A 26041-nucleotide genomic window follows, 5' to 3' on the forward strand; every position below is an offset into this window, starting at 1 on the left:
AGCTGAAAATAATTTATCTCAATAACCCGGAAGCGACTATTAGATATACAAACACTTCTGGTTACATTTTACTCTTATAGAAAAATATTATCTCGAATTTTAAATTTTTTTTCAGTATGAATAGACACGATTAATGCTGATATTTGGCGCACTGTGCCACTTTAATAGAGACGGAGAGTGATACAAATTGTGACTGAAATAAATGCATACTGAGAACATTTTGAATCGCCACAGCCCACAGATATTTCCTTACGAAATGTATTGGCTTTATGTTAATATGCGTGCTCGCCTTTACAACGTTGAATCCATAGAATTAGGAATTAAAATACTAATAATAGCAGTAATGTATGTAACTTGTAATTTAATAGGATCTATATGGTTGAATCAATGTATGGGCTTTTGTGTTGATTACCGACAGCCTCATAGGAATGATGTAATGCTTTCAAGCACGCAACCTGCAACATCCGGGTATTTTCTGAGTCCAGTTTAGCTAGTTTGCAGGCTGTGTCAAATTCAAGTGAATAGGCTGGGGCTTGACACTAATTTGGGCTTAACAGCTCCGGCCTAAAACTTCAAAGGAGGGACATTTTAATGATACTTACCGTCGCCAAATGATAAAGTAATGCATCCCTGGTTTAGTCAGAACAGGGAGTTCCGCACTTTCACAAATTGATGCACTGTGAGGTGATTGCTAGCTAGCTAACGTTACCCGCAAGCTCCCTCCATCTCGTCGGTGTTTCGGTCACAGCACCTCTGCTCTGTTGCTGTTTTTACAACTTCAAAACAGGTCTTGCGGATTTTGGTAAGTCACGGTGGTTTGTGCCTGTAAGAAATCTCTGATTGTCTACCAGGCTAGTCTGTTAGCATTACTGATTAGCTATACACAGCGGGTGTTTCGCGACGAGGATAGGCCGTGGGGCAGTGTAACTAAGGCCTGCCAAAGCTATGGGGCCAAGGCCCACAACGACGCAGCTGTTTGTTTATTTTGGTTTTCATATTATTGCGACGGGAGGATTTAAGCTAACTACCATAGCCAGCCAGCTAGTTAACGTTGTTGAAAACATTGTTGTTCATAATTTTGTGATCATTAAAAATGTGACTTGTTATTTGAATTTAAGTAGCCCTGGCTCTGTCATTGACATAGTTGGACGATGTCTACAGTAACTAGCTAGTAGGGATAGGAGGCTATTTTACGTAACTAGCATTAGTTAGGTAAGATTACCTACGAACTAAGTTACTTCATTGATGACTAACATAACTTAAACGCTAAACTAAATAGCTAGTTACAAAACAATAACACGTAGCTAGCTAACGTTGGCTTGGGCGTAAGGAAAGCGGAAAATAGCAAGCGGGAGGATATTGTTTTGCAATTTGGGTAGTTAACGTTAACTATTTGCAGTGCTGACTTTATTGTTGAACTCACACAATCAATGGCCAACACCTACAAAATAGGTTATTTAGCTAGCAGCTAACGTTAGTAATTCATTGATAGATGTTTCTAACTAACGTTAGCTAGTGTTTAAAATATGTATCTACAGTACTCACCTATTTTTAGACTAGAGGGTGCAACGTATGAGTGCAGCCCAATGTGCTATCTAATCTTTTTGCCATAAAAGGATTGTAACAGTGTTATCTGCTTCGAAATCATACATATCTTAACTAATTATATTTGGCAAATATTTGGGCGTTTAATTAGTAAACATGTAGCCGAGTTTAGCAGAATAACAAGTTAACATATTTTATTATCCTTTGTTTTATTCCTGTTTTGAAGGTTTTAAGAGCTACAATGGGGGCGTTTTTGGACAAGCCAAAGATGGAGAAGCACAATGCTCATGGTGAGGGGAACAGTCTGACCTATGGCCTGAGCAGCATGCAGGGCTGGAGGGTGGAGATGGAGGATGCGCACACAGCAGTCATTGGCATGCCTCATGGGCTCGACCCTTGGTCCTTCTTTGCTGTCTATGATGGGCATGCTGGCTCCCAGGTGGCCAAATACTGCTGTGAGCACCTGCTGGAGCACATCACCAGCAACCCAGACTTCCAGAGCGGTCTGGAGCCCAATGTAGAGAGTGTGAAGACCGGCATCCGCACAGGTTTCCTGCAGATTGACGAGCACATGCGGAACATCTCAGAGAAGAAGCACGGTGTGGACCGCAGTGGCTCAACTGCCGTGGGGGTAATGATTTCCCCAGGCCACATCTACTTCATCAACTGTGGAGACTCCCGGGGTCTTCTGAGCCGTGGAGGAGCTGTGCACTTCTTCACACAGGACCACAAGCCCAGCAACCCACTGGAGAAGGAGAGGATTCAAAACGCCGGAGGCTCTGTCATGATCCAGAGAGTGAACGGCTCTCTGGCCGTGTCCCGGGCCCTGGGAGACTTCGACTACAAGTGTGTGCATGGCAAGGGCCCCACGGAGCAGCTGGTTTCACCAGAGCCTGAGGTGTATGCCATTGAAAGGTCTGAGGTGGAAGATGAGTTTATTGTCCTAGCCTGCGATGGCATCTGGGATGTCATGGCCAATGAGGAACTGTGTGACTTTGTCAGGTCCAGGCTAGAGGTGACCGATGACCTTGAGAGAGTCTGCAATGAAATTGTTGACACTTGCTTGTACAAGGTGAGACCTGTCAATTTATTGTTCACAGAATCAGTAACAGTTAAGCATTTGCATGTACCTGGATGTTACCACAGCATTTTGTCACATGAGTAGGCTTCATAGATGCCTTTTGGATTACTTGAATATGCTAAAGCAAATGTAAATGTTTTCCTTTAACTCTGTCTGTATTGCTCTCGCTTTCTCCCTTTGAACAGGGGAGTCGGGACAATATGAGCGTTGTGCTGATCTGCCTCCCAGGGGCTCCAAAGGTGACAGCAGATGCCGTGAAAAGGGAAGCAGAGCTGGATAAGTTCCTGGAGAGCAGAGTAGAAGGTGCAGCATCTAAATATGCCATATAGAAACCTAGATAATATAAAAACATTGTCATGAATTTGATGTGGTTGAAGCTCACTTCACCCAGTGTGATATTGTTTTCTACTCACAGAGAATGTGGTTCTGCTATTCCCACAGAGATCATAAAGAAGCAGGGAAACGAAGGGGTTCCAGACTTGGTCCACGTGATGCGGACGTTGGCATCAGAGAGCATCCCTAACCTCCCTCCTGGAGGTGAACTGGCCAGCAAGTGAGTGAGCTCTTTTAACTGGACCTCAGCCAACTCAAAGTTTTTGAGGTTGATTAAGTACTAGGGAAATAGTACCATGCTTTGCAGGGTAAGGTTTAATGACTTTTCACTAAAGTGGTTTTGATAGTTTGGACTAGCGTGGAAGTTTGGGCTGTTAGTTGGGCTAATTGAATTTTGCCCTTCAATTCCAGGCTTGTATGCTCAGCATTTAGCTTTTCTGTATAAACTGTTTTGTTTTTATTGGGCTTATATACATTGGTATTTTTATTGCTTGCTAAGCTAAACCTGCATGTTAACTTTTATGTGTCCTAGGCGAAACGTTGTTGAAGCAGTGTACAACAAACTCAACCCATACCGAAGTGATGACACAGTAAGTATCTCCTGACAACTGCTATCCACTCATAAACGCTTGTTTATTTGAATGTATGTAGATACATGTTTGTATCAAATAGTGTGTTTGTGCAGATCCGTTTGTATTTCGAGGGCAAAATACAATTACATGAATATTTTTGTGTTCGTTTTCTAACTTTCATCAACTCAATTTGTAACATTCAACATATCAATAACCATATCTGTTTTTAAAGATGAATCATGGGGAGGCAATATATGGATTTCTGTATGTTTTAGTTTATTGTCGCACTCATCTTTTGAGTATCATCCTTGTTTGTAATTCACTTTTGATTTGCTCTGTAATCCACTTTACTCGTTACCATACCATCACAGAACTCATTTAGTTCTTCCCACAGTTAACAGCTGTTTCAGGAGTGAACTAAACTACACATAATGAATTAACACTGCAGCCAATATCACAGAACAGTTAACACATCGAGGCTGTGTTTACACAGGCAGCACAATTCTGATCTTTTGCCACAAATTGGTCTTTTGACCAATCACATCAGGTCTTTTGCCAATGATTGGGCTGACTGGTCTGCCTGTGTAAACACGGCCAATTCAAATCGTCTATGTACTTGTCAAGATAGAACGCTACACTGTTGCTGGTCCCATCAGATAACCTGGCACAGGTTAGCCCAATGCTAACCTCACCAGCTGACAGTGAATATTTCCTGCAACAAATTCCACATCAGCCTATCAAAGATCTTAAACTTTATCCACTAATCAATGGCATTTCTTAAAATACAGTACCAGTCAAAAGTTTGGACACGCCTATACATTCCTTTATTTTTACTATTTTCTACATTGTAGAATAATAGTGAAGACATCAAAACTATGAAATAATACATATGGAATCATATAGTAACCAAAAAAGTGTTAAACAAATCAAAATCTATTTTATATTTGAGATTCTTCAAAGTAGCCACCTTTTTTGCCTTGATGACAGCTTTGAGACGCAGTGTCGGGAACCATCCACAACGGATGATTCTAAGAAGTAGCAAAGTGTGGCTCCGGCAGCTCTACACCCCTGTATAGCAGTAGTCTCAGTCTGCAAGAGGGACTCCAATAAGCTCCTCATTAAATATATTTGTAATCTTCATTTACAAGGTTTTGGCTATACCCTTCGCAACACACTAGCATAATAAACGTAATTATACATTTCCGAAAGGAAAAAAACAATCTCACCTGGGATTTGAATTTACCATGAAAAACCCCCCAAAAAACTGTCTCGCAATACTGTGAGCAATATGTCCAATTTTAACTTTTGTGCGTGTTTTAGTAACTTTGATTAGAAGATGGTGCCGTGACTTCTGTTCACCTGTTAAATGTAATGTAAAATTGTAGATTTACACCTAAATAGACATACCCAAAAGCAATTATTTATCATGAGAGTCATAAACAATACCTGCTTATACTGCCAAAAAAGATTAAAATCTTACCTTTCCGTTTAAAAAAAAAAATACAGAATATTTGCTTAGGTGTATTCATAAAGTATTCATACCCCTTGACTTTTTCCACATTTTGTTAAGTTAGCCTTATTCTAAAATGGATTAAATACATTTTCCCTCATCAATCTACACACACTACCCCATAATGACAGTGAAAACAGGATTTATTTATTTTTAGCTAATTTATAAAATATTAAAAAACAACTTATTTACCTAAGTATTCAGACCCTTTGCTATGAGACTCGAAATTGAGCTCAGGTGCATCCTGTTTCCATTTATCATCCTTGATGTTGCTACTACTTGATTGGAGTCCACCTGTGGTAAATTCAATTGATTGGACATGATTTGGAAAACACACGCCTGTCTATATAAGGTCCCACAGTTGACAGTGCATGTCAGAGCAAAAACCAAGCCATGAGGTCGAAGGAGCGTGAGAGAGGATTGTGTCGAGTCACAGATCCGGGGAAGGTTACCAAAAATGTTCTGCAGCATTGAAGGACCCCAACAACACAGTGGCCTACATAATTCTTAAATGGAAGATGTTTGGAACCACCAAGACTCTTCCTAGAGCTGGTCGTCCGGCCAAACTGAGCAATCGGGGGAGAAGGGCCTTGGTCAGGGAGGTGACCAAGAACCCGATGGTCACTCTGACAGAGCTCCAGAGTTCCTCTGTGGAGATGGTTGTCCTTCTGGAAGGTTCTCAAATCTCTGCAGCACTCCACCAATCAGGCCTTTATGGCAGAGTGGCCAGACGGAAGCCACTCCCAAAAGGCATCTAAAGGACTCAGACCATGAGAAACAAGATTCTTTGCTCTGATGAAACCAAGAATGAAGTCTTTGGCCTGAATGCCAAGCGTCACATCTGGAGGAAACCTGGCACCATCCCTACGGTGAAGCATGGTGGTGGCAGCATCATGCTGTGGGTATGTTTTTCAGCTGAAGGGACTGGGAGACTAGTCAGGATTGAGGGAAAGATGAACGGAGCATAGTACAGAGATCCTTGATTAAAACCTGCTCCAGAGCGCTCAGGACTTCAGACTGGGGTGAAGGTTCACCTTCCAAGAGGACACTGACCCTAAGCACACAGCCAAGACAACGCTGGAATGGCCTCAGGACAAGTCTCTGAATGTCCTTGAGTGGCCCAGCTAGAGCCCGGACTTGAACCCGATTGAACATCTCTGGAGAGACCTAAAACTAGCTGTGCAGCGACGCTCTCCATCCAACCTGACAGAGCTAGAGAGGATCTGCAGAGAAGAATAGGTGAAACTCCCCAAATACAGATATGACAAGCATATAACATCATACCCAAGAAGACTCAAGGCTGTAATCGCTGCCAAAGGTGCTTCAACAAAGTATTGAGGAAAGGGTCTGAATATTTATGTAAATGTATAATTTTGTTTATAAATTAACAAACATTTCTAAACCTGTTTTTGCTTTGTAATTATGAGGTGTGGGGGGGGGGGGGGGGGATTTAATCCTATTTCGAATAAGGCTGTAAGGTAAAAAAAAATGGGAAAAGTCGAGGGGTCTGATTGCTTTCCAAATGTACTGTAAGCTCAAGTGTAATGAACATATGAACAAAATCATATTTTTTCTTCTATTCAACAAAAGTCGGGGAATAGGCCTTGAAAGGATTGAAATGGTTATGTATATTACATATCAAATGATTATTTCACTTTTTAACTGTAAAATAAATATTATCGTACAAAGTGACAATACAAAATTGGTACCATTTCAAATTATTGACAGCATTTTCTGCCCAGTGTCTTCTGAGCGACGTGCAGAAGCCATTCAAATGTCTGCTGATTTGTACAACTTGAGCTGTAAACACGGGTGATTTAATCTTGTTTCAATTCTACGGAATGATTTTTGCATCCAACCATGTGACATCACAGCGAGATTAGACTGTGTTTGCTGCAATTGCTAGTCTCACATTTCATATGCGTTATTTTAAGCGGAGCTGCAAATTTCAGACGGTAGTTCGATCCTTTGTCTGGATGAACCAGAAAATGTGATGCGTCGCCCCTTGTGCAAATTAGGAATCAGATTTTATATGCTGTATCTCGGATGAGAGTGTAGAACGGCATGCGAAACGGGACAACCAGAGCTGTTACGTAGTGCACAGCAATCGATGTTGCACCGTTCACAGATCGCTCTCTAAACAATAAAGTTTGTCGGAACCGGTCTAGAACCGCTCAGTCCCCTAAATGGGGGACTTAACTTTTAGGACGCTGTCAAGAAAAAGTGACATCAACACTTGTAATTGGTTGATATAGAATTTGTTACAGGAAATAATCACATCCAGCTGGTTGTGTTAGCATAGGGGTACGTATGCCAGGTTCCCTATGCTATCTGATGGGGAAAAGCTAGCAAGTAGTGTTCTATCACGTGCAACCTCGTCAACAATTTTAATTGGCTGATGTGGATTTTGAGACGGAGATACTATTTTAATTTAAACTGTTTCTAATGTTTCAAGTATGGCCCTCCCAGTGTTTTGAAGGCCAAATATGCTTTCTGATCTATGCGGGCAGGATTGTAGTAGCAGTGACAGCTGGCAGAGCAATCTTAGACCATTTATTTAGGCTGCAATTATTTGATATCAATCTTGTGTACTTGCTCCCTAAAGTTCCATCAATGGGGATAATATTCAAGATTCTTCAAATGGGAGGATCTTACAAATAGTTTAACAAGCAATATATTCATTGACGCAATCATTCATAACAACCATTCATAAAGCAGTCATTCCTATACAGACATTCTCATGGTTACGTGAATGAGATGTTGTGCTTCTTTATTCTGACATGGCTTTCTCGGCAGGAAACAGGAAATTTTATCACAGAAAATATATGAGTGCAATTCAAACAAACCAGGAATACAATGCTGTTCCTAATCTGTGAAAATGCATTTTCTGGATTAGGAATAGCATCATTTGGGTTTGTTTGATCAGCCTTAAAGTACCTTGTTTCACTATCAAATGGCATATGACAAATAAAATCCCCTTATTTTACAGTCCAGAACTGGAAAAATGTAATTGGTTAAAGTGAAGACTTCAAGATATTGCTGTTAATACCGGGGATCTCAATCTCAATTGCCGGAAAGCTCTGCTCACTTATCCGTACTCTTTCTTGAACAATGTCTTATTCCTGTCCAAGTTCGTAACTAGTGTAGGACAAAATTAACCTCATGGGTGGAAAGATCAGCCCTCTTGCATGTCTCCAGGAGTTGAAATCGAGACCCCTTGGATGTAGACCCAGTGTCTGAAGGGTTTTTCCTTCCTTCCCTCCTTCAAGGACTCAGCGTCCACAGACGACATGTGGTAACACAACCCCTACCACTAACACAGCACAGAGTTTACAACCCGCTACCCTCTCAAGACCCACAGCAGCTCCGTTCAGCAGTCTGTCTCCCCACCACTCTGAGCGTTACATTTTTAAGAAGGGAATATGATGGGAGGACGAGGAGATGCAAACAGACCTCTACACCCCGGATTGTGCAGCACCAGTCCGCTCTGAAGTTCAGGATTCCCTCCATTTTTTTCTCACCTTTTATTCCCCCCCTAACATTACCCATAACTAGCGAGTCCAGCAGGTTCTTAAAAAAACAAACAGCTGAAACAATTAATTTTTTTGCTGTAATTAGTTTGATTCACATTTCCTTGTGTGTTTTGTATATTTCTGTTTTTGTGAAGTGCAATTGTCGTGTACAAACAGCCTGTATTTAATGCAGCTTGAGTTCAAGTAAAACAATGAAAGAAGTGAGAAAGAACCTTTTATGCACTATCTGCCTTTTTCCTGCTCTTCTGGAGTTCCAACAAATGTCTATTCAGTGAATATTACTGTTTGTCCTCCAGGTGATATTATCCTCCTGCTCTTGTTATTTTTTAGTTTAAGTCTTTGCTCATTAAAGAAACGGGTAAATTGTATAGGTTCACAGCACAGTAAGCTCTCTAAAACTAACCATATAAATCCTAATATTTACATGTTCAATTTTAATTATTTTTCATATACTTTTTTCTTTATACGCTGTAGTAACTATGGTAAAGTGTTACACAGTCCTTCATTGTGTTCCTGTCTTTTGGAGAGAAAGGATATTGTTGCTCTCCTGTAAACACAACAAAGCAGTTCCAAGATGCAAGTGAAGATTATCCCACCTGACACCTTTTAACACTTGCTGTGTTGGATTCCGTGTATGTGTGTGTGCGTGCGTATACTGGCAAGCGTGCCTGGGTGCTTGTGTGTATGTGTAGAGGTAGTTCTCTATCTGCAGCACTGTAGCTACCAGCTAATGTTTGCTATGGTGGTGCTGATGTCAGAACCACATGGGCTGGAGATTTAGGCGCCATTACTCCTACATACCTCTTCTGCACCTCATCAGTCTTTCATATCAGCACAATACAATCTCTCACTACCCCTCACTCAGATAACACTTTATTTGACAGTGGAAGGATTAAGTTGACAAATTGCTATTTGAACTTCAAAATGACATCTGCCACAACCACTTTGTAATTGTCAGTGAAGTCCGTGACACAGTTAACCTGTCTAATGACATAGTGATTTTAAAATATATATATATTTTTTTTTTTTTTTTTTGTCTGAACCTTGACTAGTTGACACGTTTTCATGTCATGAGTGTTAGATTATTTACTTTGAATAAACTACATGAGGTTGGTGGCACCTTAATTGGGGAGGATGGGCTTGTGGTACTGGCTAGAGTGGAAAAGTATCAAACGCATGTGTTTGATGCCATTCCATTTACTTCGTTCCAGACATTATTATCAGCCGTCCTCCCATCTGCAGCCTCCACTGGAATAAACATAATATGTCACAGGTGCCATGTGGTCTATGGGTCAGGTCAGCTTTATGACAGCCCATGCGAAGTGAAGTTTTCTAAGTTTCAGAGAGGAGTTCAAATCACAACATTTATCTGATTTTACAAGTGTTTAAGTGCTGATTGTTAGAAACCCTAGTTACCACCACCAGTCTAAGTGAACATTCAATCTTCTATTTCCAATTTCCAAGTGGTGTTTTTTCTAAAGAAGCAATCTCCAGTTGTTACATCAATTTTTGGATTTGTAAATTAATGGTATGTTCACATTTGTTTCTTGAAGAATATAACTTATAAATGCCTCAGGCTTAGAACTGCCGTACCGCATCAGAACCCAAAATATACGCTTGTTTTACTCAAATTCTTGTAAACCAGGTAAATGTGAAAAAATGCTAGCCTAAAAATATGGATAACTATCATTTTGATATCATGGATGGTCAGTCTTTGCATGCATAGCTCTATGAATTTGATTGGTTACATTTCTCCAGCCTCAACCCTTAGGTTTTTACAGAAACAGGGGTGTTATAGTTTCAACTGCTGATTGCTGCTTTAAATGTTGCTATATTCAACTATACAACCAAGAACAAATCCACTAAATGCATTGAGCTCTCCTAGAGCACCTTGTATTTACTGTGTGGTTTGGGGTGCTCTTAGTGTAGAGACCTCCGCCACTGCACCAGGAGCTAGAGCACGGTATGCTGCTAAAGTGTATGATTGATTGATTTGCAGTTAATTTTTTACTTTTAAGAAAAGTGTATAGTATGTATTTTGTGGAGAGATGGTTTTATTTAAATGAATTTTCTTCCATTGTTTAAAATGCATTGTTGCATATGTATGTATATACAGTTTATTAGGTACATCCATCTAGAACTGGGTCGGATCCCGCTTTGCCTCCAGAACAGCCTGAATTATTCAGGGCATTCTACATGGTGTCGGAAACATTCCACAGGGATGTTGGTTCATGCTGACGCGATGGCGTCGTGCAGTTGCTGCAGATTAGACGGTGGTACATTCATTCTGCGAACAGCCCGTTCTATCTTATCCCAAAAATGCTCTATTGGGTTGAGGTCTGGGGAATACGCAGGCCACTCAAGTAAGCTGAACTCACTGTCATGTTCCAGGCAATGTTTTTCCACTCCTCAATTGTCCAGTGTTGGTGATCGCGTGCCCATTGGAGACGCTTCTTCTTGTTTTTAGCTGAAAGGAGTGGAACCCGGTGTGGTCATTTGCTACAATAGCCCATCCGTGACATGGATCAACGAGTTGTGCGTTCCCAGATGCCGTTCTGCACACACCACTGTTGTACTGCACCGTTATTTGTCTGTTTGAAGCCCGCCTGGTAGCTTGCATGATTCTTGCCATTCTCATTCGACCTCCCTCATCAACGAGCTGTTTTCACCCACAGGACTGCCACTGATTGGATGTTTTATTGTTTGTCGCACCATTCTCGGTAAACCCTAGACACTGTCGTGTGTGAAAAGCCCAGGAGGGCGGCCGTTTCTGAGATACTGGATCTGGCGCGCCTGGCACTGACCATCATACCACGCTCAAAAGTCGCTTTGGACACTCGTTTTGCCCATTCTTACGTTCAATCAACCCGTAATTGAAGGCTTCGATACCTGTCTGCCTGCTTTATATAGCAAGCCATGGCCACGTGACTCACTGTAGGAGCGATCCATTTTTGTGAATGGAGTGGTGTACCTAATAAACTGTCCACAGTTTATTAGGTTAGATAAGTGGTGAGCAAGATGCTCTTGTGTTTGTTGATGTTTAATCAATTAGAATGGAGCACTGTAGGTTAAGGTGCTCTTCTAATCCCGTGGGCTCTGCTCAGGGTTGGGACACTATCCTGTTTGTCTGACACACAGGGTAACATACTGAATTTGAAATTCTCTCTCTTTAACCAACTGACAATCTAATGATGTAGGCTAACTTCAGGCAACAAACTACCACGTTGTCTCCTGAACTTGACCCCTATATATTGTTCAACATTATGAGGTCACTTAGAAATGTCCTTGTTTTTGAAAGAAAAGCAACATTTTTTTTGTCCATTTTTAAAATAACATCAAATTGATCAGAATAACAGTGTGAACACTGTTAATGTTGTAAATGACTATTGTAGCTGGAGATGGCTGATTTTTAATTGAATATCTATATAGTTGTACAGAGGCCCATTATCAGCAACCCTCACGCCTGTGTTCCAATGGCACGTTATGTTAGCTAATCCAAGTTTATCATTTTAAAAAGCTAATTGGTCATTAGAAAACCCTTTTGCAATTATGTTAGAACAGCTGAAAACTGTTGTCCTGATTTTAAAGAAGCAATAAATATGGGCTCCTTTAGACTAGTTGAGTATCTGGAGCATCAGTGTTTGTGGGTTCGATTACAGGCTCAAAATGTCCAGTAACAAAGCACCTTCTTTTGAAACTCGTCAGTCTATTGTACTGAGAAATGAAGGCTATTCCATGCGAGAAATTGCCAAGAAACTGATGATCTCGTACAACGCTGTGTACTACTCCCTTCACAGAACAGTGCAAACTGGCTCTAACCAGAATAGAAAGAGGAGTGGGAGGCCCTGGTCCTCTTGCTCAATTGTGCACAAGTACATTAGATTGTCTAGTTTGAGAAACAGACGCCTCACAAGTCCTCAACTGGCAGCTTCATTAAATAGTACTCACAAAACACCAGTCTCAACGTCAACAGTGAAGAGGCAACTCCGGGATGCTGTTCTTCTAGGCAGAGTTGCAAAGAAAAAGCCATATCTCAGACTGGCCAATAAGAAAAAAAGATTAATATGGGCAAAAGAACACAGGCACTGGAGAGAGGAACTCTGCCAAGAAGGCCAGCATCCCGGAGTCGCTTCTTCACTGTTGATGTTGAGACTCAGTTGTGCACCGTGGCCTCCCACTCATGATGATGCTGATGCTCCAGATACTCAACTAGTCTAAAGAAGGCCAGTTGTATTGCTTCTTTAATCAGAATAACAGTTTTCAGCTGTGCTAACATAATTTCAAAAGGGTTTTCTAATGATCAATTAGCCTTTTAAAAGGATAAACTTGGATTAGCTAACACAACATGCCATTGGAACATTTGAGTGATGGTTGCTGATAATGGGCCTCTGTACGCCAATGTAGATATTCCATAAAAAATCAGCCGTTTCCAGCTAGAATAGTCATTTACAACATTAACAATGTCTACACTGTATTTCTGATCAAATTTGTTATTTTAATGACAAAAGTTTTTTTCTTTCAAAAACAAGGACATTTCTAAGTGACCCCAAACTTTTGAACGGTAGTGTGTATGTGTGTATATAAAATATATTACACACACACAAACACACACACACCGTTTAGAGAAGGTTTGATATGCCACCCTTTTGTTACTGTATTTTATGCGTACTTGCAGTTGTTTAGAAAGTAAACCATTTAAAGTAATTGTCAGATTTAACGCTTAAATATGTTTGTCCATGAATGAGGGACTTGGACCCAGGTTCTTTTTTGTTGTGAACTTGATATACTGACAGTTGATGTACCCTTAAACTGCTGAAATGTCAATCACACAAACACTTATTGTTCAATTGTATACTTAAGTCAAACAATGCCTTCATAATTATTACACAGCATTTGCGATCTTAGAAAAAAACATTAAGTGACTGAATGAATCAGCTACCCAAGTCACTTTTTAAAAATGAGAAATGTGGTTATATTGGTAAACGTTTAAAAAATATATATAATAATAATAAATATATTTCCCCACTGTGGTTTTGTGGAAGGGAACCAAGTTTTAGGAGCACAGAGCGGGTCAGCAGTAACACACAAGCCCTAGCTGTTTTAGCGCCTGCATAGGCGTTTGGATCTTCCCCTGAGGAGAGCAAACATTCATTGTCCTTATACGCAAGTATTTTCTCCAGAAATACTGCAGTATGTATATAATTTTCAAGTACCTAAATGAAGTCAAAGGAAAATCTGTCTTAACCTGTTTTAAACTTGCAGGTTACTAATTTACTGTCAATGTTTTTATAAGGCTAGACTGGAAATAAATACATTTTATTTCAGAAATACATTACTTTTATCTTTAGGTTAGCCGCATATTTTTCAGTCATCTGTACAGCTTGACAGTGATTTTGTGCTGCGGCGCTTTTGTTTTTAAAGAGTTTTGGATAGTAGGTTAGTGTTCTGTTGTCGACACACCAGTTTGAATGCGGACTACTTGCATATATACTGTAAGACTTGCATAGTGACTAAGGTGTTAGAGATAGGGTCTTACATGAACATGTCACGTAATTATGTGAGCATCATAAGGAACGTATGTACAGTGCCTTTCAAAGTATCCATACCCTTTGACTTATTCCACATTTGTTACAGCCTGAATATAAAATGTAAAAAATAGTTGTTTTCCCCTCACCCATCTACTACACACAACACCCTATAATGACAAAATGAGAATGTTTTTCTACATTTTTCAAATTTATTGAAAATTAAATCCAGATATAATTTACCTAAGTATTCACACCCACGGGTCAATAGTTTTTAGAAGCACCTTTGGTGGCGATTACAGCCCTGAGTCGTCTTGGGTATATCTGTATCAGCTTTGCACATCTAGATTTGTGACCCCCCCCCCCCCCCCCTTCCTTGCATATTTTCTCAAGCTCTTAAGTTAGATGGGGAGCGGTGGTGAACAGATATCTTCAAGTCTTTCCACAGATTTAATGGGATTCAAGTCTGGGCTTTGGCTGGGACACTCAAGGACTTGCACATTCTTGTTCTGAAGCCATTCCAGCATTGCTTTATGCTTGAGGTCATTGTCCTGTTGGAAGGTAAATCTTTGCCTCAGTCTAAAGTCATTTGCACTCTGAAGCAGGTTCTCATCAAGGATTTGCCTGTATTTGGCTCCATTCATTGTTCCCTCTATCCTTACCAGTCTCCCAGTCCCTGCCGCTGATGGTAGGGATGGTGTTAGATTGGTGATGAGCTGTGCCTGGTTTTCTTCAGACATAGCGCTTTGCATTCAGGCCAAAGAATTACATTTTTGTCTCATCAGACCACAATCTTTTGCCTTATGCTTTCAGTCTTTCACGTGCCTTTTTGCAAGCTCCAGGTGTGCTGTCATATGCCTTTTTCTCAAGAGTGGCTTCCGTCTGGCCACTCTCCCATAAAGCCCAGATTGGTGAAGTGCTGTAGAGACCGTTGTCCTTCTGGCAGGTTCTCCCATCTCACCCAAGGAGTTCTGTAGTTCTGTCAGTGGTTATTGGGTTCTTAGTCACCTCCCTGATTTAAGGTCCTTCTTGCTCAGTTTGGTCAGACGGCCAGCTCCAGGCAAAGTCTGGGTAGTTCCTTTTTTTTTTTATATCTTTTTTTTTTCAAAAAATGTGCTCTTGTAAACTTTCAGGACTCTAGAAATTGTTTTATACCCTTCCCTAGGTATATTCCTTACCACAATTCTTTCTTGGCGATCTATGGACAGTTCCTTAGACTTCATGGTATAGTTTCTGCTCTGACATGCACTGTCAACTGTGGGACCTTTTTATATAGACAGGTGTATGTCTTTCTAAATCATGTCCAAACAATTGAATTGGCCACAGGTCACTACAACTTGGAGTCCACATCTCAAGGACGATCAAAGGAAATTGGATGCACCTGAGCTCAATTTGGAGTGTCCTAGCAAAAGGGTGTGAATACTTATGTAAATAAGATTTCTGTATTTCGTTTTCAATAAATGTGCTAAAATCTCAAAGTACGTTTTCACTGTAATTATGGGGTTGTGTGTGTGTGTGTGTGTGTGTGTGTGTGTGTGTGTGTGTGTGTGTGTGTGTGTGTGGGGCTGGAAAAGGAAAAAAATGTTTTCAATCCATTTTGAATTCAGGCTGTAACACAACAAAATGTGGAATACGTCAAGGGGTATGAATACTTTTCTGAAGGCACTTTTATACTTTTCTGAAGGCACTTTCAAAATTCAAAGTCCATATCCTGATCTTAGATCCATTCACCATGCTTGAACCTTTATGTAAATCTTTCTTTGCCTCCCATTTGAAATAGAATATGGCTCTAAAAGAATGGTCAATTAGGGTGTATTTTTTTATTTTGGACTTTTGACTGGTACCATACAAGACTGACCTAATTGTTCAAAAGCGTAGCACTTACTAAGCATCCAATGTATTATTTTTTTCTTCTATACCATAAAACTACAGTACCTCATAAGTTCATAGAAAACCTATTTGTCTAGTATTGGTTGTTTTTCTAGACCCCCTCTGTAGTTTTGCTTTGAAAACAGCCATCATACCCAGATTGGGCTGTTATGTCAGAATCTGTGGAATGTCAGACTGAGTTGTCATGGAGTCGGGCAAACCCATTGTTAATGTATTTGACTGAAATGTGCAAATTTGAAATATTGATATCTATAATGTATCCACTGCAAATGCTAGTTTATTTGATTAACTAGTAAAATCATTGACCTTATACGAAAAGGAATGGCCTCAAACCCTTGCTTGTGTAATGTCACTAACTTGTTTCGCTTTTGTGATATTCAACTAGTTCAGAGATCTAGAATTGTAACAATGTTCAGGGTTCTAGAAATGTAAGATGTGTGAGAGGTATTTGGTGTAATTAATGACAATGGTTAAATATGCACTGATAGTCTTTCTTATCAGCTTTCACAAAAAAGTATTGTTCTAGAAAAAACTATAAAGCTATTTACAGGTTGTCCCTTTGCTCCCCTGGAACTAGTTCTGTTAGGTTCAGAGGTATATCTGGCTGGAGTAAAGTAGATTTGAATGCTCGTTCCCATATTGTCCATATTGATGTACCTCAGTTGTGACGTTACTGTGACCCTTAGCAGTGGTGGGTTGTGTCCCCTTAAACAGGGGACCTGAACCCCATGTTGCTGACCTTTTCAGCTCACTAATAAGCTCACCAATTTGCCTTACCCAATCTAACCCTATCACTTAAGTACTTGTTTATTGGAACACTTCAAGGAGAGATGTAGACATTACTTTCTTGTAACTGAAAAATAAATAAAATCAAGTGTTTCCATGTTAGGGTGCTTCTCTTCAAAGTGGCATACTATGTTGGTAGTCACATGGTACACATTTTCAACCGTTTCTGGTTTGTATACTTTTTTTTTTTTTCATGTTACCTTGTTGAATCTTGAAAGCTTATTTAATTGCTCACTCCTGCAGATGATGTAATACTTTAAGCAAATGCAAGTGTATAAACAATTGGGTAACCTTGTAAGCATTAGAAATGTGCATACATACATTCATGTCTGCTATATTTATAAATACATTCAAGAATGGCTTTAGACTGCTGTAGATAATAAGTATTGTCTGTTAATTCAACTGCTTCTCAGAGGCCTCTGTGATAGACTTTGCAAAGTTCAATAACTGTATATTTTGTATAATGTCCCATCTCCAAAGGAAAGACCGAAAATAAAATGTTAAAAAGCTTTGTTCCCTGAACTAAATTGTACTACTTGTGTTGAGTCGATTGAACAAATTGCATTCCTTGCTTGTGAATTTGTGTTTTTTTTCTCTTCTTTCCCTGAATTTCCTCGCCGCCTTTCCGTCCTTATTTCTTTAATTTTTTTTAGCCTTTGAAGTTTGAAATAAAATGTATAGTTTGCAGAATGTATCACTAAATAAATGGGTTGTTACCTTACATAGCTCTTCTCATTTCCTGTCTTGATCTGTTCAATTCGTTGTCACATTTAAATAATTATATAAAATTTAACTCAATGTCAGATTCCTGCATAAAATACCAATGTTTTCATTAACACAGTATACTGAAAGACCCACCAACTCACTAAGTACTGATTCATGTTTTGACGATACAAGAAGTGCATCTGCCCTGGTTTGGAATAAAGGTGATCTCTAAAACTGGGGTACTTAAATACTATTTGAGAAGGTCCAGTCACACACACTTCCTAGGTGGCAAAGGTCTCCGGATGAATGTTATTTATCGTAGTAAGAAACCCCTACCTCGTAACCAATTCAACCCCCAAACTGTCCACACCCCTCTTGTTGGCAGAGAGAGAATTTAGCAGTTTTACATTGTGTTTCCTTTAATTCTACACATTATGCCAGGGCGCTAAAGAAACATTTTGCAATTAAAAAAACAAATTTCATTGCAATTCCACACATTTTCCATATCTAATGTGCATGTGCTCATATGATACCAGAAGTTGAATCCCAACTGAATTTTAAAATATCATTGTATTTAAGTTGACCCTCAGTCTGTATTGACCCACTTCTGTGTCTGCATCCGGCCTGCTGTCTGCCTGTTGAGTATGGCTGCTCTAAAAGATACATTGTAACTGTAATTGATCCTAGCCAACAGATCTGACCTTTTTAGCAGTGAATCCTCTTTTGGACTGTGCTGCTGTATGCAGCAGTATAACATTATCCAGTCATGCATGGACAACAGAGGAGTGGAGTCAATGCCAAATGGGTGTAATTGAAGCACTGAGCTTTGTGGGGTGTTTTACCCTGAGGTGGCGGATGTTGTAGTATTGTGTAGTACAGTAGACTGGTGATGACTTGTGGGGTTTATTTCTGCTTTTATTGAGTGCTACACATTCACATGTACTGTTGAAGTCGGAAGTTTACATACACTTAGGTTGGAGTCATTAAAACTAGTTTTTGAAATCACTCCACAAATTTCTTGTTAACAAACTATAGTTTTAGCAAGTCGGTTAGCATATCTACTTTGTGCATGACACAAGTAATTTTTCTAACAATTGTTTACAGACAGATATTTCACTTATAATTCACTGGATCACAATTCCAGTGGGTCAGAAGTTTACATACACTAAGTTGACTGTGCCTTTAAACCGCTTGGATAATTCCAGAACATGATGTCATGGCTTTAGAAGCTTCTGATAGGCTAATTGACATAATTTGAGTCAATTGGAGGTGTACCTGTGGATCTATTTCAAGGCCTACCTTCAAACTCAGTGCCTCTTTGCTTGACATCATGGGAAAATCAAAACAAATCAGCCAAGACCTCAGAAAAAAATGTGTAAGTCTGGTTCATCCTTAGGAGCAATTTCCTAACATCTGAAGGTACCACGTTCATCTGTACAAACAATAGTACGCAAGTACAAACACCATGGGACCACGCAGCCGTCATACCGCTCAGGAAGGAGACCCATTCTGTCTTCTAGAGATGAACGTACTTTGGTGCGAAAAGTGCAAATCAATCCCAGAAAAACAGCAAAGGACCTTGTGAAGATGCTGGAGGAAACTGGTACATAAGTATCTATATCCACAGTAAAACAAATCCTATATCGACATAACCTGAAAGGCCGCTCAGCAAGGAAGAAGCCACTGCTCCAAAGCCGCCATAAAAAAGCCAGACTATGGTTTGCAACTGCACATAGGGACACAGATTGTACTTTTTGGAGAAATGTCCTCTGGTCTGATGAAAGCAAAAATAGAACTGTTTTTCCATAATGACCATAGTTATGTTAGGAGGCGAAAGGGGGAGGCTTGCAAGCCGAAGAACACCATCCCAACCATGAAGCACGGGGGTGGCAGCATCATGTTGTGGGGGTGCTTTGCAGCAGGAGGGACTGGTGCACTTCACAAAATAGATGGCATCATGAGGAAGGGAAATGATGTGGATATATTAAAGCAACATCTCAAGACATCAGTCAGGAAGTTAAAGCTTGGTCGCAAATGGGTCTTCCAAATGGACAATGACCCCAAGCATACTTCCAAAGTTGTGGCAAAATGGCTTAAGGACAACAAAGTCAAAGTATTGGAGTGGCCATCACAAAACCCTGACCTCAATCACATAGAATATTTGTGGGCAGAACTGAAAAGGCGTGTGCGAGCAAGGAGGCCTACAAACTTGACTCCGTTACACCAGCTCTGTCAGTAGGAATGGGCCAAAATTCACCCAATTTATTGTGGGAAGCTTGTGGAAATCTACCCAAAACATTTGACCCAAGTTAAACAATTTAAAGGCAATGCTACCAAATACTAATTGAGTGTATGTAAACTTCTGACCCACTGGGAATGTGATGAAAGAAATAAAAGCTGAAATAAATAATTCTCTCTACTATTATTCTGACATTTCACATTCTTAAAATAAAGTGGTGATCCTAACTGGCCTAAAACAGGGAATTTTTACTTGGATTAAATGTCAGAAATGGTGAAAAACTGAGTTTAAATGTATTTGGCTAAGGTGTATGTAAACTTCCGACTTCAACTGTATGTATGTATTCACATACACTGTGGTGTTCATACCCTTTTGACGTATTCCACATTTTTGTTGTTGCAGCCTGAAATCAAAATTGATGAAGTAAATAAAAAAATATCACCCATCTACACACAATACCACATAATCACATTGAAAATGTTTTTAGAAATTGGTGCAAATGTATTGAAAATGAAATACAGAAATAACTTGTTTACATAAGTATTCACGACACTGAGTCATTACATGTTAGAATCTCCTTTGGCAGCGTTGACAGTTTTGAATCTTTCTTCAAGCTTCAAGCTGATCATTGCTAGACAGACATTTTCAAGTTTTGACATAGATTTTCAAGCTGATTTAAGTTAGAACTGTAAGTAGGCCACTCAGGAACATTCAATTTCGTCTTGGTAAGCAACTTCAGTGTATGTTTGGCATTGTGTTTTAGGTCAATGTCTTACTGAAAGGTGAATTTGTCTCCCAGTGTCTGTTGGAAAGCAGACTGAACCAGGTTTTTCTCTAGGATTTTGACTGTGCTTGTGTATCTTTGTTCAGGTACTTTTTATTGTTCAAAAAACTCCCTTGTCCTTGCCGATGACAATGATGTTTGAAAATATAAAGAGTGTTACTCTGCAATGTGTTGTGTTGGATTTGCCCCAAACATAATGCTTTGTTTTCAGGACATACAGTTAAATTCTTTGCCATATTTTTTGCAGTATTACTTTAGTGTGTTGTTGCAAGCAGGATGCATGTTTTGGAATATTTTATTCTGTACAGGCTTTCTTATTTCCCCTCTGTTATTTAGGTAGTATTAGGGAGTAACTACAATGTTGTTGATCCATCATCAGTTTTCTCCTATCACAGCCATTAAAATCTGTAATTGTTTTAAAGTCACCATTGGCCTCATGGTGAAATCCCTGAGCGGTTTCCTTCCTTTCCAGCAACTGAGTTAGGAAGGACGCCTGTATCTTTGTCGTGACTGGGTGTATTGATACACCATCCAAAGTGTAATTAATAACGGCACCATGCTCAAAGGGATGTTCAATCTGTTTTTTTTATTTTTTATTTTTTTAACCCATCTACCAATAGGCACCCTTCTTTGCTAGGCATTGGAAAATCTCCCTGGTCTTTGTGGTTGACTGTGTTTGCAATTCACTCTTTGTCACGTTCATGTGTAGAGACGGACCAAGGCGCAGCGAAATGTAGAGTTCCACATAATTTATTATAAAGTGAAACTTAGCAAAACAAACAATAAACGAACAACAAACCATGACTACAGAGGTGCAACATGCACTACTCAAAACAATATCCCATAACACACAGGTGGAAAAATGCTACTTAAGTATGATCCCCAATTAGAGACAACGATAGCCAGCTGCCTCTAATTGGGAATCATACCAAAACACCAACATAGAAAAAACTAACTAGAACCCCACATAGAAAATATAAACTAGACTAAATCCCTAGTCACGCCCTGACCTACTCTACCATAGAAAATAAAGACTTCCTATGGTCAGGACGTGACACTCATCGACTGAGGGACCTTACAGATCATTGTATGTGTGGGGTACAGAGATGAGGCAGTCATTCAAAAATCTTGTTAAACACTATTATTGCATACAGAGTGAGTCCATGAAATTTATTATGTGACTTGTTAAGCACATTTTTACTCCTGAACTTTTTTTTAGACTTACCATATAAAAGGGGTTGAATACATATTGACTCAAGACATTTCAGCTTTTCATTTTTAATTTGTAAAAATGTCTAAACATAATTCCACTTTGACATCATGGGGTATTGTGTGTAGGCCAGTGACACAAAATCTCAATTTAATCAATTTTAAATTCAGGCTTCAACACAACAACGTGGAAAAAGTCAAGGGGTGTGAATCATTTGGGAAGGCAGTGTAGCTCATATTAGGTTGAGAAGGTAGGGTGCAATATCCCTCTCTTTTACACAACAATGAACACATTTCATATTATATACCGATAATACACATTACATTGATTCCCATGCCTGCATGTATGTCTGCATTTGTCCCATAACCCGAGTGTGGTTGCACATGTGGGCTCTAGCTTAGCGTGGAATCATTAGCCCTGCCATGGATATTGCTTGTCTCTGACTGCCTGTCTGCATCCATGGCGTAGTTGCAGCTCAGGGGATGGTCCAGGGCCATCTACAGTGACTGAGATTAAGAACCGTGGGAGGGATTACTTGAAATGTCAACATAATGTCATGAGCCGTGTTAAAAGGTCAAACGGTGCTCAGTGCCAAGCCGTTGATAGATCAGGTATAATTTGGATTGTTATGATCCCCTGAATGGTCTGGTTGGGGGACGGGGAGCAGAGCAATGATCTTTAATCCCTGATTTAGTCAAGAACTCAAATCTTATTTGTCACATGCGCCGAATACAACAGTGAAATGCTTACTTAAAAGCCCTTAACCAACAATGCAGTGTTTAGAAAAATACCTAAAAAATAAGAAATAAAAATAACATAATTGAAGAGCAGCAGTCAAATAACAGTAGCACGGCTATATACATGGGATACCGTTACAGAGTCAGTGTGCAGGGGCACGGGTTAGTCGAGGTAATCGAGGTAATATGTACATGTATGTAGAGTTATTAAAGTGACTATGCATAGATAATAACAGAGAGTAGTATCAGCATTTAAATGTAAAGCATGCACTCTGTTATATAGTCCGGTTTGTTTTCAGAAGAATAGAGTAAGTGTATCCGATTCAAAGTAACATAATACTGTAAATTAATTAATAGTTTAGTCCAAGGATTTTTTGTGACGCTATTTGTCTTTTTCTTTAAGAATCATCTGTAAATGGCACTGTAGTTATCCGTTTATAGACAGTCGTCCTATGTGCATCTCCGTTTCTGGAAATAAAATTGAATAAAGGTATTTTTATTTAGCCCCCTCCTTTTCCTGCATCACCTCTTCCTATTCAGATCTGTGAATGTGACTGGAGGAATGAGCAAAGTCACAGTTACTTGTAGATCTGCATGAAGCCAGCCAGCCAGAGGGTGGCAGTGTTATTAACTGTGTCAATTAGAGTTGTGTGGAAACACATTCTCACTGACAAAACAGTAGTGGACAGTGAGCAGACATTCCACTAAAGTTATTGATCAGTGTTTTCAGAGTGGTGTCTGAATTATTTGATGACACAGTTCTCAAAGACCATGTCAAGTACTTATTCCCATATTTGAGCTTTTGCTTAAATTCCAGATGAGACCATAACTCACCATTGAGTGAATTTATCAATGTTACATTTCCTGTAGTTATTTTCTATTTGCATTTTGAGATGTGTGTAATGTGGATGACTCATTAGGTCTGCGGCCAGCTGCGTCTCATACTGATTTACGCTGCCCTGATATTTTTCCACATCAAAAAGCGTCCGCATCAGCGGCGGCCATCATCAAATGGAGCTGGCCTGTCATCCGCCTGGCGTTGTTTAGTGCATGTCATGCTCTGTTTCTCATGGCAGAAACCCATTTGAGCCTTACTAATGCAGACACAGCAGAAAGAGGCGGGGGCGGCGGGGCTCAATGCATACTCTGCATTTGGGTTTTATAAACTGAGGTCACTGATTCCTGTAGTTGTTAGTTAGCTTTCTCTTGGTAGCCTAGTGAAAAAGACCTGACACTGAATGCCATCCTTTTAGAGGATAGGCATTTCTCCTGGATGGTATATAGAGTGTTCATGAGCCTTAGCTCATTGATAATGATTGAAGTGGGCCATACAGTAGCTCCTAGAAATGCAAGTTCAAAGCCAACAACACTTAATGGAAATATTGTGGTGAATCAACATTCAAACTTTTTGAGGACTTGCATGGCTTGTCATCTCCTTTTTTTCTTGTTTGCTTCTAACCCTGTCTCTCTCATCTTGCTCTCTCTCGCTCTTGCTCTGTCTACCTCACCGTTTCCTCTATCCGTGAGTGTACTTGTTGCCCGAGGTCAGTTTGTAACAGAGAGCCAAGCTTTTCTTTCTTGGTCACAGCAATTCAATGATGGGTACAAACAAGCGTATCAGGCAGGGATGACATCTAGCTGTTCTTTCCCCTCCTCCTCTCGCCCTTTCCCCCTCTCACAGACACACTGTATCTCTCTCACATACTCACACTCTCTCTCCCTCCCCCTTTTCTATCACACTCTCTCTCACACACACACGCATTGTGGGAGTTTGTGTCCCCCTTTTGAGGTGGGTTACACAACCCCCTGCCCTGGGAATCCCAGCCCAGCTCATTATCCTGCACCCCTGAGACGCGGATCACTGTGAATTAGGACACCAAACGAGACGGCCTCATTAAGGGCTCACGGATGCACTCATTAGCATCAGCACCTTTCCTCGTTAGGCCCTGTATCAGCATTCTCTCTCTCTCTCCCACCAAATCGTGTCCTGTCATTCCTCCACACTGACTGGAAGGTTTAGGATTAATGTCAGATATGGCCCACAGGTCACTACTGTTGTTTTTGTCCAGTTATGGGACTGATTGATTTATGTCAGCTTGAAACTTTGATATGTGACCCCCAGCCACCCTCCCTCCCTTCCCCCTACAAATATCACTGCAGGGAAATAAATCCATTGTTAGGATCCCCCTTGTTTTGATATAGCATGACAGTCGAGTTGCGTCAGAGATTCTTTATGTGATGGGGCATGGAAACCATCTTCTTGTCACCTCTCCTGTGTTCATTCAAAGTTCACAGCTTTTTTCTGCCTTGTACAAAGCCTGGTCCTTAATTCCAACTTCATGCTTGCCTATTGTATCAAATGTATTATTTTGACTTTTACTTGATGTAAATTGCACCGTTCAACCATCTGCTTATTACAACTTTAATAATATGCTATCACATTCTGCTTCCCTTCGACTGGAAACTGACCTTGCGTGTTCAGCATAATTTCAAGCTCTACCTGCTGATCTGTTCATTCCTTTCTCTCCCAAGATCAAGTATACTATTTGTTCTTATTTAAATGTGTTGATGAATACATGGCTGTCTGCTTTTTCTCTGTAGCTGACTACTGAAGCACCTGTTCTAACTAAGCATGGTCCGTGTCTGTCTGTCTGTCAGCTTGTGCTTTCTGCTTTGTGGACTGTGCTGTAGTGAGGTGGAAGTGTTCATCTCCCTCTCTTTGAAATGTTTAATTGCCTTTGCCTCTGGCCTTCAGTCAGTGGCTGTTTTCTTTCTCGGAATGCAATGCGGAAGTCAGTTTTTCCTTTGTACCTCTGAGAAGGTAGTGAGTCACTTTTCTGTCCCTCTGCATACAGATAGTTCTCAGATTTTTGCATCTCTTTTTAGCATGTAGACAGTAATTTTTGGTATCCATGTCCCTGCATGCTGTTAGTTACTCTATTTCTCCATCCTTCACCTACATCCTCCCCTTTTCCTCCCCAGGACATCCTCTTCTTCCGGGGTTTCAGCTAAAACAGGAACTAAACCGATGATCTCCACCCACCTTTCCCCCTGAGTGTTTGCTGTTGGCTATTGTCAGATCTTGAAGTGTTTGAATTATTATTTTCTCACACATATTTTATGAATTAGAATTACACCGGCCCCCTTCCTCCCAAAGAGGCTGAGAATAGGCTGAGAATCTATCAGTGATTATCTGCACCCTCTTTGGCAAAAATGAATATTTTTCCACACACCTCACCTGTCTGAATCGATCACATAACATCCTTCCAACCAAAGGTGCGGATCTGAGAGATAAACCGGTACCTCAAAGATGTTAAATCTCTTCCTATGACCTCACAGTCTATGGGCTAGCACTTACTAGTCTAAATGGTTCTCTCTTTATGATGTACTGTATTTTGACAAGAGTGCTTTGAAAGTATATTTCATTTTGTTTGGGTAAAGGACATCAATGTAGAAAGAGATTAGGGCTTCCTCAGCCTTGGAACAACACACATAACACGCTCAGGGATTCTCTGTTTGATGTTTAGTGCCCAACACCTTGTCAAGAGCGACATGAATAAAGACTCATGTGAGCAGATTTCTCGAAATCTC

General features: G+C 40.1%; 1 protein-coding gene across 3 annotated transcripts; it reads left to right on the forward strand.

The window, feature by feature from the left end:
• The first annotated feature begins 433 nt into the window (after positions 1-433).
• On the forward strand, positions 434-26041 carry LOC129811741 (protein phosphatase 1A). Of its 3 annotated transcripts, none has more exons than XM_055863295.1 (6): positions 434-802; positions 1772-2617; positions 2812-2929; positions 3068-3179; positions 3492-3549; positions 25433-26041. In XM_055863295.1, exons 2-6 carry the CDS (start codon positions 1787-1789, stop codon positions 25460-25462), a joined length of 1149 nt encoding a protein of 382 aa, XP_055719270.1. In that variant the 5' UTR covers positions 434-802; positions 1772-1786; the 3' UTR covers positions 25463-26041. The 3 variants fall into 3 exon arrangements, with proteins under 3 accessions (XP_055719270.1, XP_055719271.1, XP_055719269.1); XM_055863296.1 differs by lacking the exon at positions 25433-26041 and adding an exon at positions 8031-8304; XM_055863294.1 differs by lacking the exon at positions 25433-26041 and adding an exon at positions 8311-17496 and having other exon boundaries at positions 437-802.

This window comes from Salvelinus fontinalis, chromosome 15, assembly GCF_029448725.1.
Source record: "Salvelinus fontinalis isolate EN_2023a chromosome 15, ASM2944872v1, whole genome shotgun sequence".
Taxonomy (NCBI): domain Eukaryota; kingdom Metazoa; phylum Chordata; class Actinopteri; order Salmoniformes; family Salmonidae; genus Salvelinus; species Salvelinus fontinalis.